Source organism: Cyprinodon variegatus, unplaced genomic scaffold, assembly GCF_000732505.1.
Source record: "Cyprinodon variegatus isolate N-32 unplaced genomic scaffold, C_variegatus-1.0 Scaffold333, whole genome shotgun sequence".
Classification (NCBI taxonomy): domain Eukaryota; kingdom Metazoa; phylum Chordata; class Actinopteri; order Cyprinodontiformes; family Cyprinodontidae; genus Cyprinodon; species Cyprinodon variegatus.
Window position 1 is genome coordinate 120,094 of NW_015150786.1, and position 17,355 is coordinate 137,448.

At 40.3% G+C, this 17,355-nt stretch overlaps 1 protein-coding gene across 1 annotated transcript in view; it reads right to left on the reverse strand.

The window, feature by feature from the left end:
- Positions 1-17,244, reverse strand: part of LOC107091355 (ubiquitin thioesterase ZRANB1-like) — a 27,935-nt gene extending 10,691 nt beyond the window's left edge. The window contains exons 1-3 of the mRNA XM_015385211.1: positions 17,077-17,244; positions 12,106-13,152; positions 1,715-1,902 (exon numbers count right to left, since the gene is read on the reverse strand). Of these exons, the coding sequence (XP_015240697.1) occupies positions 1,715-1,902; positions 12,106-13,066 (1,149 nt within the window). The 5' untranslated portion in view covers positions 13,067-13,152; positions 17,077-17,244. The remainder of the gene's footprint in view (positions 1-1,714; positions 1,903-12,105; positions 13,153-17,076) is intronic.
- Between the last annotated feature and the right edge of the window lie 111 nt (positions 17,245-17,355).

Consider the following 17,355-nt stretch of genomic DNA (forward strand, 5'->3'; position numbering starts at 1 on the left):
TGTTTTAAACATATAAGAAAAAGGATAGAAGGAAACAGTTAAGTATCCACTGACTTAAATAAGAACGAGAAGAATGGGACATTGAAATATCTCTATGGACTCAAATGTGTTAAGTATACCTCAGGAGGAAATGATCCAAAAACAAAACTCCAAATAGTTCCATTTACTTTGATTGAGATATAACACCTCAAATATTTACACGACAATTTACCAAACTGTGAGATTATAGCTAATTTTACTGGAGGCAGTCAGAGCTTTGCTGCTGCCAGGATGGGGAGAAGAGCATATCTGTCTGTGGTATGCATTCAGCCAGCTGTGAAGCATTTTAGGAAAGTGATCCAGTGGTTACTCACTGCCCCTCCCCAGAGCAAAGAAACTGGGGCACTGACTGAGTGGGAGGAGAGGTGTGTATACAGATAATCTGGATCCACTAATGCTGGGAGGCAAACTGCAGTTAAACCAAAGCACATGCGCTGTGCTGGTAGGCTTATTTATCACACAAGATGTTGATGCACAGACTGAAAAGCAGAACTGCATTTTAAGGAAAAAGCTAAAGGATCAGGATGAACTATAAGGCTTCATGAATGCACTCCAATGGATGCAAGCACTGCAATAATTAAAGCAGGATTCACTGGATTTATTAAGAGTTCCTCTGATTCTAATAGTCAATGATTCATTCTAGTTGTATTCTTAACATATAAATTCCTGTAATTGGTTTGCTAATAAAGCAAACATTTTATTGATTTCTCTAACTACATTTTGCTGTGCAAATACAGAGAACCTTCCACAGGCAACTGTAGTTGGTCCATATCTTCATATATCATATCTCAGAGTCTGCGCTTTACACACCACACCTATGGTTGGCTCTCAGCAGCATGGCTTTTCGTGCTCTCGCTACTTAATAAACTCTATGTGGCTGATCATCCTCTGCCAGGGGTAAAAAATTATTTTGCCTAACTATCAAGATTTTATTTCTTCCAGCTCACAACAGATGATGCAAGACATTCTTTTATTTCTACAAAGAGGAATCCCTACATTATATCCAAAGAAACTATTTCATTGCATTTTGTTTATTTTTGGATAAAGAGCCCAACGAAAAAGGTACTTAGATCTTTATATAGTTTTAAATAGTTTTCGTTTTCATCTATTCAAATATGATGTAAATGTTTCCTGGTATTGTCATTAAAACATTTTCTCTGTTTCAATTAAATATTTCAACCTTTTAGTTAGCATATTCATTATATTCAGGTATGGATTGTCGTGGCATTACAAGGCAATTATGTAGGTTCTCTTTGTATTTATTTTATACCAAACCACTGTGAATTTAAATCTACTTTGACCCCTGAGCAGCGGTAACAAAGTGGCAAATTGAAGAAATAAAGCGAAATTTATTAATGTCTTGGTGACTAGTCAATGCACAACAAAAAAAGTGGAGGTGAAAAGAAAAAAAAAACATCTCTGAGCTCATGGAGAGCTGCAGAAAAAAAAGTTGCATCTTGGGGATTTAAATGCTATTATGGTTGTTTATCAGAGACAGCAATCACACGGAAGGAAGTTCAGAACATTAGAAAAAAAAACTACTGCATCTGTCAGTGATTTTTTATTGAAGGATCACCAAACCTACCAGGAGTTTAAATTGGTGCTTGGTTACAGTAAACAACTCCAAAGCAGCACACAGCAGTACAAAGTAAAACCAACGAGCTTATTAACTAACCTCCGTAAGCAGCACAGCCAGCATGTCCTGTCTCTGGAAGCGGATGGCCAGGTGGACCAGTGTGAAGCCGTCATCAAAAGCTGAGGGTCGGTTTAACAGTCGCACTTCGTCTGACGTCAGCTGCCTTGCTATGTCTCCTCCGGATGTCTTATAAGCCTCCACAGCTGCCAGGTCTCCTTCTACAACACCTTTCAGACAAACCAGTGGAAGAATAAAAAAAAGGTCATTCTACTACCATGCATAAAAAGGGACTCCTGTGTAGAAAGAGAAAACTATTTTATCACAAAACTGATACCAAGAAAAAACTCTCCAGAGCACATGCAGAGAGGGCAGACTGTACTCCAACAAAATGCAGAAAAATATTAGAACTGACACAGTGCTCTGTCTACAGCAGCTTCTACAGCTCTTAGATTGGACTCTTTTGAAGTACAGGAAGCACAATAATTAAAGGGGTAAACTATAATATGCTGTTTTTTGGTTCCTTTAGATCTGCAAAGGAAGTTTATGATGCATTAGATGAGACAGGTGCAGACTGTAGCCTCTGCTCTTTCATTCTGAGCACAAATAGTAAAAGCCTTTTTATAGAAAGATAGCACAGAAAACACACACAGCATCATATTTTCCCTTTAAAAATTATCTCTAAACATTTCAATAGGCCACACTGATGTTTACTACCGCAGTTTTTCTATTATGAGATCAGGTGCTTGATCTCATAATAAAATGTAATTAAAGTATACCGTACTTTGTTTTTAGATTTTAATATGAGACAGAAATGGTCAATAGGAACACAGACTGTCTATAAAGGTAAAGTGTTCCTGGAGCAGGACTGTGATAGTTCATTATTATGAAGAAATAAAAAGTTCAGCCCTCACAGATTAAAGTAAGTCATTTTTATTACGGTAGGTAAATTAACGCTGCGATTCTGATAAAATTTGGTTTCCTTTCCGATATGGTAACTATGTTGCAGCTTTGAGAATTGTCCGACACCGATATTGATAAGATACAAAGATACAATATTAGCACTAACCATACCAGCTTTTTTTTTAACTTATTTTATACTTTCAAATACAAGAAAAGGCTTGATAAAGTAATATTACTAAAACAGGGAACGAAAGTCAACAATTAAAGGTGTGAAAACAACTGCCCCATGTAAAGTTAACCAAAGAGTTAGAGAAACTTTTAATAGATGCAAAGTCTCCATTAGAATGAAAATAGAAACATAGATATTATCCAAAAGGAAACATTTTTGGCTAATATCAATCCAATATTTATATCGGAACGGGAAATTACTATTATTTAATACTGACAAGTTTTTTTTTTTAAACAACCTAATGCAGAATGATGAACTTAACTTGTTTACTGATTTGCTGAATGTATTATTGTTGTAGATAGAGGTTGAAAAAAGTCAAGTTATATATATACGGTATATAATGCTCTACGTATGCTCCCTTATGTATCCACAGCTTCAAACCACGTGGTGTAGAGAGCCTGAAGGATTCTTACATAACAAAACTCTACTGGTTGCAAACCAAGCAATTCTTATAGATAATTATATGGCATCCAATGATAGTACGGCCTAGATAAGCTTTTTTTTATAATGCTCTGTGTGAATCAGATTGATTTTATTGCCCTCAATAAAGTGTCTGCTTACAAGGTCAAAACATTCTTGACTGGGAATCACAACCAGTTTTCAATACTAATTCCTTACAAATTTAATTTGGTTTATTTATATAGAGCCAACTGGCTGCACATGTAGTTCCAAGATGCTTTGAAATAAAAAGCAGGGGGGAAAAAAATCAATTCAATCCCATCTTACAGAGAGATATAGAAGTCACATAAATACACTCCAATTGATCTTAGTTGTCAAATGATGCACTCAAGTCCAGCTCGTTATTTAGATTAGTGAAAACGCTCTATCTAATGAACGCAGCAGATTACATTGAGTCTTTCACTCTGAGCCTTCACTCCTCCTGGTTAAGCGTGGTGCGACAGTGGACAGTCACAATTTGTCATTGATTTGGAAAAAAAATACTTATGCTGAGCATGCATATGGCGACAGTGAAGAGGAAAATTCTTCACTAACAGGAAAAAATCCAGCTTGATGCAAAGGGCCATTTGTAAAGATTTACCAGGGGTTTAAGAAGAGAGAGCATGCATATACAAAGAGCCCAAATACACAGATTGAGAAGTTATTTCTAATAAATAAATAAATAAAAGGTAATAGCAGCACTAGCTTTTTTAGTGGCTTCATCTACGAAGGAAATCATAAAGACAGACACTCTTCACAGAACATTGATTGAAAAGCCGCTCAGAAACAACAACAACAACAAAAAAATCTTGAACAGTTTTCCGCAAGGTTATCTGATGGAAATTATGAATCTAAACTTTCTAACAATTGCACAAAAACAAACTGTAACATAGTGAAATGCATGCGGCTATGCAATCATCTCAACAAAAACCTTTGTTGAGCATTTAAGCAGAACAAACAGTTTTTGATTGTTATTATGACAAAAACGAATCAAACAGGAAAGAGGAAACTAGTCACTACGCCTCACAGTTAAACAAACACACTCTTCCCATTTCCAGCTCATACAGTAAATACCCCTGCAGCACCCTCTGGTACATTTGACAGCATCAAACACGGCTCAGCTTTTGTTCTCACGTCAAAAGGACCACACATAAAGCTTTTCTGCTTAAACTGTGTACGAGTGGGAGCTGGAGAGACACTAAGTGGGTGTGCCATGTGGAGCTGGCTGGCACAGACAGAGCTGAGAGGAGAAATAGTGTACAACAACAGAAAGGGATCGTCACCACTTCCTACAAAATACTCCATTAGTGTGGGTGTGCCTTTAGCCCTACTACCAGAACTGGACAGATAATTTGCTTAAACTAAAAAATAAAACACACGGGGAAGTGTACTCTCAGAGACGGACGGATGAGAGAAAATGAATCGGGTTAAATGATAGTGGTTTTCCTCCACCACCCAGTTACATTAACATAGGGAGTGATGAAGAAACAGAAACACAAACATAAACTACCAGACAGGTGTTTGCTTTAAGGTCTGATCAGCAGGTTTAACTGCCTACTTTTAATGTAAAGAACTTTTCAGGCTTATATTTGCAAAGATGAGTTAGACAACTGAATCTTCATTTGAGCTTAACTTCCCTTTTTGCAAACTCTAAGCTATTCTAGCTGTACGTAAGCACATTTAAAAACATTTCCTAATGCTGTACCTTTTCCAGTAAACGGAGGTAAGGGGTCACTAGCACTAGCTTTAGTCCAACTATGGCTCCTGCTCCATTTCCCTGGATACTTTCCCACCTTTGCCTAATTTTCTCCTCTCCATGTCAGATGTTCAGTTAGTCCTCTGCCCCCTTTAGCAATAATAGGTTGTTCCAGGTTGTGATCACCATAGAACCAGACTAAGCAGCTAGTAGGTTCACAGTAATGTACAGTTCCTTCAACAGGTCCAGGTCCCAGCATGGCGGGGAGTGCATAGAAAGCATATTCATAGCGAAAAAGTGGCCTCTGTATGAGGTCTCTCACCTGATCCATCATAAGCAATTTGCACAGCGGGAGAAAAGCTCCACTCCTTTCATTTCACCATGTCATCACATAGAAGGAGCTTGTAACTGCTGCTTGTTGGTTACAACTCAACATGGTGGACTTGGATTTTATGGAGTAAGTCACTGAGCTTTATTTATTACAGAAAGCCAAACAGTGGCGCCGGCGTCCATCAGATCCTTCAGAAATAGTCCCAATTCGGGATTCTAGGAGCTACGGCTGGATCAAGGTCTCTTCATCATAGTACTTCTGTCTGACCAGGACCTGAAACCATTATCCCGCTTGGGTAAGGATTAGCTAAACAACAGAGGTAAGGTGAGGCGGCGCTCCGGAGCTCAGATAATAGCAGCAGGGGATCGGAGCAGGAAGCTGGTTTTGCACCAAGTACACAGTAAAATTTGCAGTGTTAAAGCAACACTTTAAGAGTGCATTTGGTACCACTCGGAATTAGTGTTAATTAGAACTCTATGTACTGTATATCTTACTCCAGTGGTTGTTGTAATAACTCTAATAGAGTCACTGTACTTTAACACTACATATTTAACACTGTGGGATTTACTGTGTAACTTGTGGTCCTGTTTACCAATGAGGGGAGATTGCAGTAGAGGTTGATAGATGAATGTGACTGCCACCGTAATGCAGATGCTGCACCAGCCTGTTGTGGTGAAGAGGGATGCGAAATGACAGAGTCCTCAATTTACCAGTGGGGCTATAGGCGCACCCTCATCTATGGTCATGACATCTAGACCATGACCCAAAACACAAGGTCCCATATACAAGCAGCTGAAATGAGCTCCCTCTGCTGGGTGGCTGCGCTCTCCCTTATGCTAAGTTCAGACCGCATGCTACAGAAGCAGCAAAAATGCAAGTTTAGCTCTGAGGCTCAGCTGAAGCATCTTTGCTGCTCTAGCTGCACGGTCAAAAAGTGGGTCTTTTGCAAGTGGGCGGAGCTACCCTATTCTTCCCCCTATCTTCGCCTGTAACAATGGCAGTTGAAATCGAAATAGTCACTTGGATTATTTTAATAAATAATGCTACGTTCAGACCACAAGGGCTGGAAGCAGCAAAAAAGCTTCTGCGGCTTCATTCTTTATGCTTGTATACATTGAGGCGAAGTGTGTCCAGATGCGTCTGATGCTTCTGCTGCTCCTGTGTTGAATAGCAGAGAGCGGCTTTGCTATAGTTGCTGTTATATGTGGGCAAAAAGTAGTTTTAATATGTTTTTAAGTGAGAAGGTCCGCCTGAAAACATCTGTGCAGTCAGTTCATTAAGATTACATCCCTGCTTTCAAATATTATTTCGCTGTCTGAGCCGCTCAGATCCCCGTACACCGGCGGTGCGCTGTCACTGCGTTCCTGTTCAACAGCAGCCTCTGACCCGGTCGACTCTTGGAGAATATCCGCTGCTGTTCGTGGCGGCTTGAAGGAGATGTTAGCGGTTTTCATGTACGTAATCCAAACTGCAGGCACCAGAATACTAAAAGTACACATATTTTGCTGGAAGATTTCGACATTTTAGGTTAATTCAGTTGTTAATAAACTGGAGTGACCATAGTTCTCTGCATCAGCAGAGATTCGTGTCAGCCATTGACTTTGCATTTAAACTAACTGCTTCTGATGCCTCTAGCGCATGTGGTCTGAACGTAGCCTAAGAGATAGGGTGAGGAGCTCGGTTTACCAGGAGAGGCTTAGAGTAGAGCTGCTTCCGCTTACTGTGTTTTAAGTTACCTGTAAAAACGGTAACTTATCAGGGGGAGTTGTTAGGTTTATTCTTTATACATCATGTGCATTGTTACTTTGTTAGCCAGATTAGACAGAGTAGAAGGCCTTCCTTCACATGGTGGATGTCACTGTGTGTACAGAGGCCATCTAATCAGGACAGCCTTTGTGTCTTTAAAAATACACAGGATATGGGCACATCTTGGAGCTTTGAGCTGATAGAGGAGAGCTATGTTTAATCCTGTGGTACAGAGGCAAGATGCTTAAAGGTCAAGGCATGGATGGCATGTCATTTTCTAATACGGACAGCTAAGCATCCACCTGATGCAAAACATGGACTCAAGTTATAAGAAGGAGGAGATGACCTTGTTCGGTGCTTTATTTTGGCTCAATCTTTGCCGGACGCTCGCTGACGTTTTTTGAGCCCACAGCTGTGCCGATTTCAAGCCATTTCTCTGTCCTGTAACGACCTGACCTGGAATAAACGCTGTTACTTTTTTACTCCTGTTTTATAGTCCTTTCTTATATGGTTTTACCCAGTCTGAGTTAAGAGTAGTAAATAGCTTGCTCCCAGGTAAAGAACCAGTAGGGAAGTTTCAAGCGCAACTGCCTTCAGGGGGACCTAACTTCCATATTAAACATCCTGCACATCAAGAAGAGTAAGCTGAGGTGGGTTGGACATCTTTTTTAGATGCTCCCTGGACATTTCCCTTTTGAGGTCTTCCAGACATTGCCCACTGAAAAGAGGCCCAATAGGAGAGGAGGCCCAGGGGACAACAGCGGGACTGACAACTCAAGACACACTGGGGGACGTGTCCAAGGAGGGAGGCTTCCAGCCCCACAACCCGATCCCAGATAAGCAGAAGATGGCAAGAAACAGAATGACATTCTCCCAATATATGATTTCCTATTTAAAATTCATCAAGGGTTTATATCATATCTACCAAACAGATGCGACCCCCAAGTTCCTGGAGATTAAATCTATTTGGAATTAGTAGCATAAAGTTGTGACTTTGGAAAAATAAATGAATACACCTTCCAAATCTGCTACATAATAATGTAGCTTTACAGATATGTTTGTGTAACTATTTGAATAAAATAGAAAATACTACAATTCAAGAAAATCACAAGACATGCAAAAAGGTTATAATGCTTTCAATGTGAATGTTGCCATTGGATACATTTAAAGTGTGCTTTTAGCAATTCTTTTAACAGAAATAGCCGTTAAAGTTGTTATACCGTATATTTATTTAGTTTTCCATCCCAAAAATGTATCAACAAATTATTGCAACATACTTACGTAAAAAAAGATACTTTACAAAAAAAAATAAACAGATTGAATCTGTTCCTGTATTTTTTCCAAATTCTGCCAAGTGGCCGTTTTATAATCAAGATCTGAAAGTGCACTCAGTCGGAGATGTTTGCCAAACTTCAAACATCTCATTTCAGTTGACAGACATCTAAAAACCCACTCTGACAAAGTTAACGTTTGACACATAAAAGCTTGTTAAAAAAAATGAAAACAAAACTAATGGGTCTTCAGAGAGCATAGAACAGTATTCGACAGAACGCGGCTCAGACAACATCACCACCCTTCTGCTCACGCAGACACTCAATATCTCCCTAAATTAAGACGCATCATGTTGGCATTTTCTGTAGCTTTTAAAAATCTCAATGTGTAGCTCTTTATGTATTTAAATCCAAGGTCAGGCTGCATAATGTTAAAAAAAAAAAATTGTGGATGCTGGTTTTACTGGAAAATATGCAATTATGAAATCCCAGCTCATTTATGCATCCTACTTGTTTTCCTTATCCTTATTCCAAACTCTTTGTGATCTTTAGCATATTGGGCACTGTGATTTCTGTAAGGTAAGTGTATCAATTAATGTCAGACACTTTCAAACTGTTCAGATTTTCAAGCTTCAAAATTTTTTCAGATCAGTGTCGAAGTTTGCTTTTGTTTTCTGTTTGGAAAAATGTATTTCAAGTTCTTCTTTGTCCAGTTAAAGTACTAGAAGATGCTGTGAAAGCATTTGATTTTTCATTCTGAATTTATTTTCCTGATGGCAGGAAAAGCGAGTTACCAGAAACTCCTCATGTCTATGATTTCCGGACAAGCTGATTGACTAATCAGCTGATAATTAGCATTATGTCTCTACAGAGCTGTGGGTGATAATCACCAGTATTGCTCTGATCAAGAGGCAACCATTGGTTGCTTTGAATTTCAAGTATTAAAAAAGTAGTCCATAGTAAATACAGGCTTTTTTTAAACATAGTAATTCTACACTGATATGCTAGTTTGTTCTTTACAAACCAACATATCAGTAAAGTGAAACAAAAACAACCAGGAGCTTTAATATTAAACACTCCACAAAAAAAAGAGATAAATCAAACTAGTAATTACATAAATACAAACCAACCTAACGCAAAAACAGCTGGTAATAATGAGAGGCTGTCTCTAGTTAATTAGCCTTTTACTAATTAGCAACGTAAACAGAGACAGCAAGGTGGATATATAACAACCCCAATGGTCATAAAATATCACATGTACGGAAAGCTATTTTTGTATTTTTTATGTATATCCTTGATATGCAGTTTCATCTTTGCAAGCAAGCGTGAATTTCATTAGTAATTAATATTTTAAAGGTTTACCAAATGCTAATAAATATGCTCAACTACACAGCTTTACCTTACAATTTCCACCTGTTGTATTATCAGATTGCGAAAAATATTATTTTTAAACATCTGGGGTTTTTTTTGCAGTTTGAAGCCTGGTTTTTTTTTTTTTTTGCATATGTAATTTAAAAAATCCCACAGGAAATTAAGGCAAGACCTGTCATGTTTGGACACGCCGATTGAAGTCAGCTTAGTAGATTAAACTATTCAGTGGGATTTATTATAAGTGAAAGTAAACAAATCCTGGTTTGTTGTACAATGTCCTGTGGCATCACAGATGTGTTATTGGCAGGTATGGTTATTCTTCTGTATCTTTCCTGGTAAAGCTTATTATGAGCATTTCAGGAAAAGAAGCAAAACTCATTCCCATCGTACCCATGAAGTGATCATTCATAAAAAATACTTTATCAAGCCTAAGGTGCATTTTAACAGGATTTTTGCCAATTTTATGACTCATGTGAACTATAAAAATGACCAAGTTAACATCATAACTTACTGAAGGGCTAATAATTATTTCCCACTATAGCCTAAGCAACTCGAGTCAGCTCTGGCTTTAGGCCTTTCACACCTACAGATTATTTAGCTTTAACTAATCTTTCAGGTTTTGGCCAGCCCCTCAAACCTGGAACATTTTCACATGACAAAAAAGCTGTTCATAAACACTGTAATTAAAAAGACAAGTCATTTTAATTCTGAGATAAAACTACAATTGACCACTATTAGAAGGCTGAATGGTGGCCATAAGACATTCCTTCTGATTGGAGAACCAATATTAGCTTAAGGGAATAGTACACCCAAAACATGATTAGCCTTCATTTTCTACTCACCCCCATGCTGAACAACACTCTGGAGTACTTTTTTGATATCTCAAATGCATCTGGAGATCTGGGAGGCTTCTTGCTGTCTGCTGACATTCAAATAATGGAGGTCCCCAGCGCCCGAGGCAGAAAGGTCCATAAAAGTCCACAAAAAACGTGTCAATATTCCTCCATACTGCTCGTCCAATGTATTCCAAGTGTCCTGAGTGGGTAGCATCCAGAATTTACTCGAAACGAAGTCATTTAGAATGTTTTAGGGCCTAAACAGTAGTGTATAGGATTTCCTAAAAGCGCGCGCCTGCGAGTTCACGACGCTACGGAAGCCGGCAGACCAAACCAGATGAAAGTGCGGATTCAGCGTCTGCTCTGCCGATAATGCAAGCGTAGAAGAAGAAGTTCCGCTTTTTACCTGTTTATTTTCTGCCGTGAGCCAGGTGAGCACGAGGTTAGTCTCTCTCAGAGTTGCAAAAAGCTTGCATTATTGGCAGAGCAGACGCTGAATGCGCACTTTCATCTGGTTTGGTCTGCCGCGGTTTCCGTAGAGTGGTGAACTCGCAGGCGCGCGCTTTCAGGAAATCCTATACACTACTGTTTATGCTCTAAAAACATTCTAAATAACTTTGTTTCGAGTAAATTATGGACGCTACCCACTCAGGAGACTTGGAATACATTGGACGAGCAGTATGGAGGAATATTGACACGTTTTTTGTGGACTTTTATGGACCTTTCTGCCTCGGGCGCTGGGGACCTCCATTATTTGAATGTCAGCAGACAGCAAGAAGCCTCCCAGATCTCCAGATGCATTTGAGATATCAAAAAAGTACTCCAGAGTGTTGTTCAGCATGGGGGTGAGTAGAAAATGAAGGCTAATCATGTTTTGGGTGTACTATTCCTTTAACGTGACCAACTTAACTTAAAGAAATCCTTTTTTGTGCACATCTAACATAATGCGTGCATGTTTCTCATTAGGCTATAAAGCTACTATTCTAGGCATGTCAGTTGTCAGTTGCCTGTACTGTGACAGTGATGACTGCTGAAAGTTGGACAGTGCTTCAGTGATTCTGACCACTCTACTAACTCCTAGCATGTCTTTCCTAGCATATGCAAATGAAAACTGTAATTAATGACATTTAAAATATGATAAAAACGACATTTTTGAAAAGCTAAAGGGTTTTCATGGGGTTTCTAGAGCAATTCTGGTTTTCAGATCCGTCTTACTTGGGTAAGTGAATTCCTGTGAAGAGATAGGCAGGGACTAAAGGTCACGCTACACACCCTAAGCAAAGAGAAGAAACAAGCTAAGAATGTGTTTCATCCGAGAAAAATCCTGTTTTACTTATGTTCATTAAGTCACCAAGCCCTCTTGGCAGCTTCTGCATCACTCAGTAGGTGGCAAACTGTGTGGGGAAGTTTTTCCCCAGTCATCGAAAAGGAATCTTAAGAATCCACAGAATTGTGTGTCATCTGGATGCAAAAATATATATAAACTCTTTTCAAATGCTTTATCTTTCAACTTGTAAAAATATTCTGTCAGATTGTTTTAGCTGCATGTGAATTAACAAACATGACTCTATATGAGGTCGTCTGATACGACATCAGCTGAATTGAACCTTACCAACACACGCGTTGAGGAATAGCCAATCCGTCCTCCTCATCCTGTTCTTAATCTGCTTCAGTTTTTTGAAATCCACTTCAAGCTCCTCTTTGCTGCCAATCCCAGCTCCTGACGCCAGTTCAATCCTCTGAAAGTCCATGTTTACTTCAGACTCCCGTTTCTCTGATGGAGGCGACCTCCTCTGGCTGCTGCTGCAGCCCACCACTCCCCCTACCACACACCCTGTTCCCTGCCCAACAACACCCCTCCTGTTGTCCCTGTCCTGCTCGTTAAGCTTGGAGCAGGGCTGGTGGCTCTCCGGCTCTGACGCCAGTTCGATGGGTTCGGCGAGGAGACTGTTGGGCCTAGGATGGTCGCACACAACACATTTGAGTGCCTTGGCCCAGTTTTCATAAGTGCATGCAGTGCAGGTCCAGTGCTGTGTGTGGGTGTTGAGCCTGTTGCGGTCATTATATTCCTCACATGGGTCTGTGGTGACGATCGGTGTAGTGGGGCGGCACCCGGAGCCTGAGGTCTGTGGTGTTTCCGTGGGGCTCCGTGGCTGCCGAGCATGATGCCCTTGATGAGATGCATGGTGCCCATGTTGTTGTTGTTGAGCCTGCTGCCTCTGACACAAGCACTGGGTGCAGCGGATGGCTCGAGGCCAGTTCAGGTAGGTGCACATATGACATGACCACTTGCTGCTCGTCTCTGGAACATCAGCAATGCGAACGCGGGGTCTCGCACTGGAGTCTGGACAAATAAGCAGGCTGGATCCCCCCTGAGATGGACTGTTGCTGAGGTCTGCAGGGTCCCACTGATGCAGGCTAGCATCTAGGGCCGGGCTGCTCTTAAAGGGCTCCTCAGTAATGATGGCACCCCCGCTGGGCCTCTGAGCTCGGCACATGGTGCACTTGATGGCTGACGGCCAGTTCTCGTATGTGCAGTATTCACAGGCCCACTTGGCAACCAACTCTGTCATCGTCGCGCTGCCGCAGAAGGAGGCTTCCAGCCGTTCAGCGGGACTGGCAGCTCCACTCTCAAGGAGGTCACACAGCAAGCAGCTCGCTAGGGGGAAAAGAAAAAAGGGCAGCAAATCTCAGTCATTATTTATCATAACAGCAAATGTGTGCAGAAAACAAAAAGGTTTCAGCAGCTAACATTTCTACGCATTTAGCTTTGAATTTCTCTAAAGCTGCAGCAATGATTCCTGATATTTCTCTTCAGCTCTGGCACTAACTTTAACGCACACTATAAGTTTCAACACACACGGCAGGCAACTGTGCCCTACAGCTGAGTTGGGTAATAAGAGACAAGGACATATGAAACACAACACTCAGCTGGGAAACCACTGAATGATTAAGACACTAACAGAAGCAGTGAAACTGGATGGATCATGAGAGACTGGCCCCCCGACAGGTTTGTGTAAATAGCTCCCACCCCTTTAATATAGAGGAGACTGTGAGAGATCCAAAGTGCCTTTTTGAAGTTGTTTCGCACCCTACTGAAAAAAATATTACACAGTCTTGAAAAAGTATTCACATCCATTGAACCTTTTCAATTTTATTTCAACGTATGCCAAAATGAGTTCTTCTACTTTTATATAATTGCTTAAACCAATAAATGCCTACATCTAAATATTCAAAAAATAGGTCTTAAAGCCACACATTGTATATTTCTACCAGATTTAATCATCTCTACTTTTTCCCTGTTCTCCAAAGTCAAAAAGAGGTCAAACTTGGAAGGACTGGATGGGTAGCATTTGCTTATAAAAAAAAAAAAAAAAATCAGCTTTTTTTTTAGCTATAGAACAATGTTATTCATTCAAAACCATGCAAAAAGTTTTCTTTTGATTAATTAATAGTAGAGATTAGGGATGGAAGTGTTTATGAAAATCGTCCGAACCGTTCGGTTCGACTGTCTCGGTTCGGTTCGTGTGTGTTGCGTTCGGTTCATGCGCTGCTCCTTTTTTTCATAGGCGAAGCGTTTACACTCCAGAGCAGAAGGTGGCGGTACTGTGACCAAAGCCAACCACCAGTAATAAACAAGAAGAAGAAGAAGCGAAGCAGCATAGCCGGGTGTAGTAGAAAAAAATCAGTTGATGTGGAGAATTGTGTGGGTATGGCGAGTGGGAAAGAACAAGAGTTGGAAGACGCGCCAGCAGCACTTTATAGGTCTGCTGTATGGGACCACTTTGCATTTAGAGTGACCTACGATGACGGCGGAAAGAAAGTTGTGGATAAAAACAGTGTGCAAGCATTGTGCAACAGGTTTTGTTTATGCTTTTTTTTTCTCGGTGTAACAATAAACATATACCGAACCGAAAACCTTGACCATGAAACCGTGAACCGAACCGAACCGTGGATTTTGTGAACCATTCCACCCCTAGTAGAGATGTAAACAAATATTCAAATGTTAATAAACGGTTTATTAGATTTAGGGCTACAACTAATAATTATTTTGCAAATCGATTAATCTGTCGATTATTTTTTATATATAGTATATTATAGTATATTATTTTTTTTAGTATATTATTCTTTTTAAGTCATTATATGTGAAAGAAAAAATCCTTAGTCCTTCTTGAAACTCAGGTTTGAAAGTAAGGGATGCTTACCTTGATCAATCACTTTTAGATTAATTCATAATTCCAAAATGTGCCCTCCTAATTACCGCATGTCTGAGTAATCTTGGTGAGTTCTGCTGTCTGAGCAGCATACCTTCCTTGACCTGTGAAAACCAGTGTTTGGAAAGTATGTAATGCTACGTTCACACCGCACGTGATTGAAGCAGCAAAAGCAGCTGGTTTACATGCAAAGTCAATGGTTGACGCACATCAGGGAGCATCAAAAGGTGCTGCAGCGAGTTTCGAGCAGCAGGAGCAGTGTCTTGACACATCTGGGCAGCGTGACCGGCTTCACAAGCAGCAGCTGCTGGAGTTGGAAAAATGGAAAATTTGCTCCTTGACGCGCCACATCAACCAATCAGCACTGCTGCACAGCAACGCTGATGCAGATCGATATGATCACTGCGCTTAAACAGTTTATTAACGCCTAAATTAACTTAAAATGTAGAAAACTGCCGGCAAAATTATTTTGCTTTTATTATTCTGGTGCATACATGGAAACTGTCTTCCAGCAGCCACGATGAGTAGCGAAAAACACCCAAGAGGGCCAGAGGCTTCTGTTGAAGGGGATTTCAAGTCACAGCGCATCGCCGGTGTACAGGGGTTTTGTGCTGGTCCTACAGCGAATTAATACTTGATAGCAGGTTCGTAATCTTGATGAACTGAGTGCACAGATGATGGTTTGAGGTGGACTTTCTCACTTAAAAACATATTAAAACTACTTTTCACCCACTCATAACAGAAAATATAGCAAAGGCACTCTCTGCCACTGAACACAGGAGCAGCAGACGCATCTGTAAACACTTTACTGGACACACTTCAGAAGCATAAAGGTTGGTCTTAAGGCGCGACAGTCTTCAATGTCTACAAGCATCAAAGATGAAGCAGCTGGCGCTTTTCTGCTGCTCAAATCACGTTAGGTGTGAACGTAGCATAAGAGTGCCCGATCCAGCTAAAAGCTAACCGGCACTGTAAACAAACCCCCACTTTCCCAGCCAATCTGTACAGGGCAGCAACCACTCCTTTTTTAGCTTATTTCCACATTTACGAAAATTGTTTTTTTTTGTTTTTGCCAGAGAGAGGTCTATCTGCTCAGCCTTTAGAAGTGACGCTACATGGAGAACCTTATGAAATGAGCAACCAGGCAGCTTTGTGTTGACAGAAAGTGTTTTTTTCCAGGATCATAACCAAATGACTAAATTTTATAACTTTGTGCCCATGTCGTTCTAAAGGCGATATTTCATAATATATTTGCTGATATATGAAATGATTTAAATTGGCTTTAAGTTTCTACTTTGACTAGACCTTTCAATTATCTGACTACATGTCTTTTTAAAGGTTTATTATGCCCATACATGTTTTTTTCTCCATAATGCTGCTAAAATGTTTTTGTTTTTTTCTGGCTATTTCCCTACCTTACCTTAGAGTTTCCCTGACCTCTTGTCTGATTTTCCAATAAATACTCTCCTTGTGTGACCCATGATGTCTGGTTGGTGGTTAAGGAATTTATAAAAGGGCATCAGCGTAAAAAGGGTTGAAAAACTAAAAACAAAACGTTTCTTGTAATTTGTTTAAATACTATGATCCTAGAACCATTCAACTTAAAAATTTCACACAGCCAATTTGCACTATTATTAGTTCTATAACTACTAGTGGTAAAAAATTGATAAAATCTGACAAAATATGAAATGATTCAAGATCAAATGCATTTCTTCACATTAGATCTTTCTTTAGATGTCGCTTTGTGTCATTTTTGTAGCTATATTCTCTTTCTGTATAGCTTATATTTTCTTTAAATGCCACAGTCTACTTTCTAGATTAGTTTGTTTACTTTGTTGAAAATGTATTTTTATGGCATTTAAGGGAAAATAAGCTCATGTGTCTTTATTTGTGGGTCAGGAGTCAGATAATCCAACCATCCATATGACTGAAATCTGCTTTTTCTCCAGGAGCTAAGTAGTACAATCATGTAAAAGTGAAAGAATATCATCTTGCCCAGAGGAACAGACAGGAGAGCTGTAGGAGGAAAGTTGACTCTCAGCTCCAAGGGGAGTAACATTACTCTGTTTACACCACGCCTCTAAGTTTACCAACAAACCGTGAGAAATTCTGCACAACTCTGCAAAAAAAGATGCAATTTCCAGTCAATACTTTTAACTAATTTAACTACCTGCTCAGTTTTCCCCTGAAACAGTACCGCTGTGTCCCTAGCTACCAGCTGGTGGCTACTTTACATCACAACAACCCTCTGCTGGTTCGGTTGTCAGCCAGAAATTACAGCAGAGCTAGCCCGCTAACACTAGATTATATTTGGCCGTAACCGCCTGACAGGCCCGAGTCAGTAGTAAAAGAAGACGGTTAACCCTCACCTCTGCTCCGCTGTGTTCATGCTCCTCTCCCCGGACGGAGAACCCCTCTCCTCCGGCTCCGAACTCGGGCTTCTCCTCACTTCCACGACACTAACCGCATATTTACTGCTTTCTGGGGGAGGGTTGCCGTTGAACTGGCAGTAACTGTACGGTCCGCTGAAGATTACCCCCCTCCCTCCCACCCCCCCAAAGTCCCGTCCCTGTTTCGCTGGTTCCGATGCTTTAAATCATTTTAATCCGCTCCCCCCCGATCAAATCCCAGGTTGACGGGCTTTAATG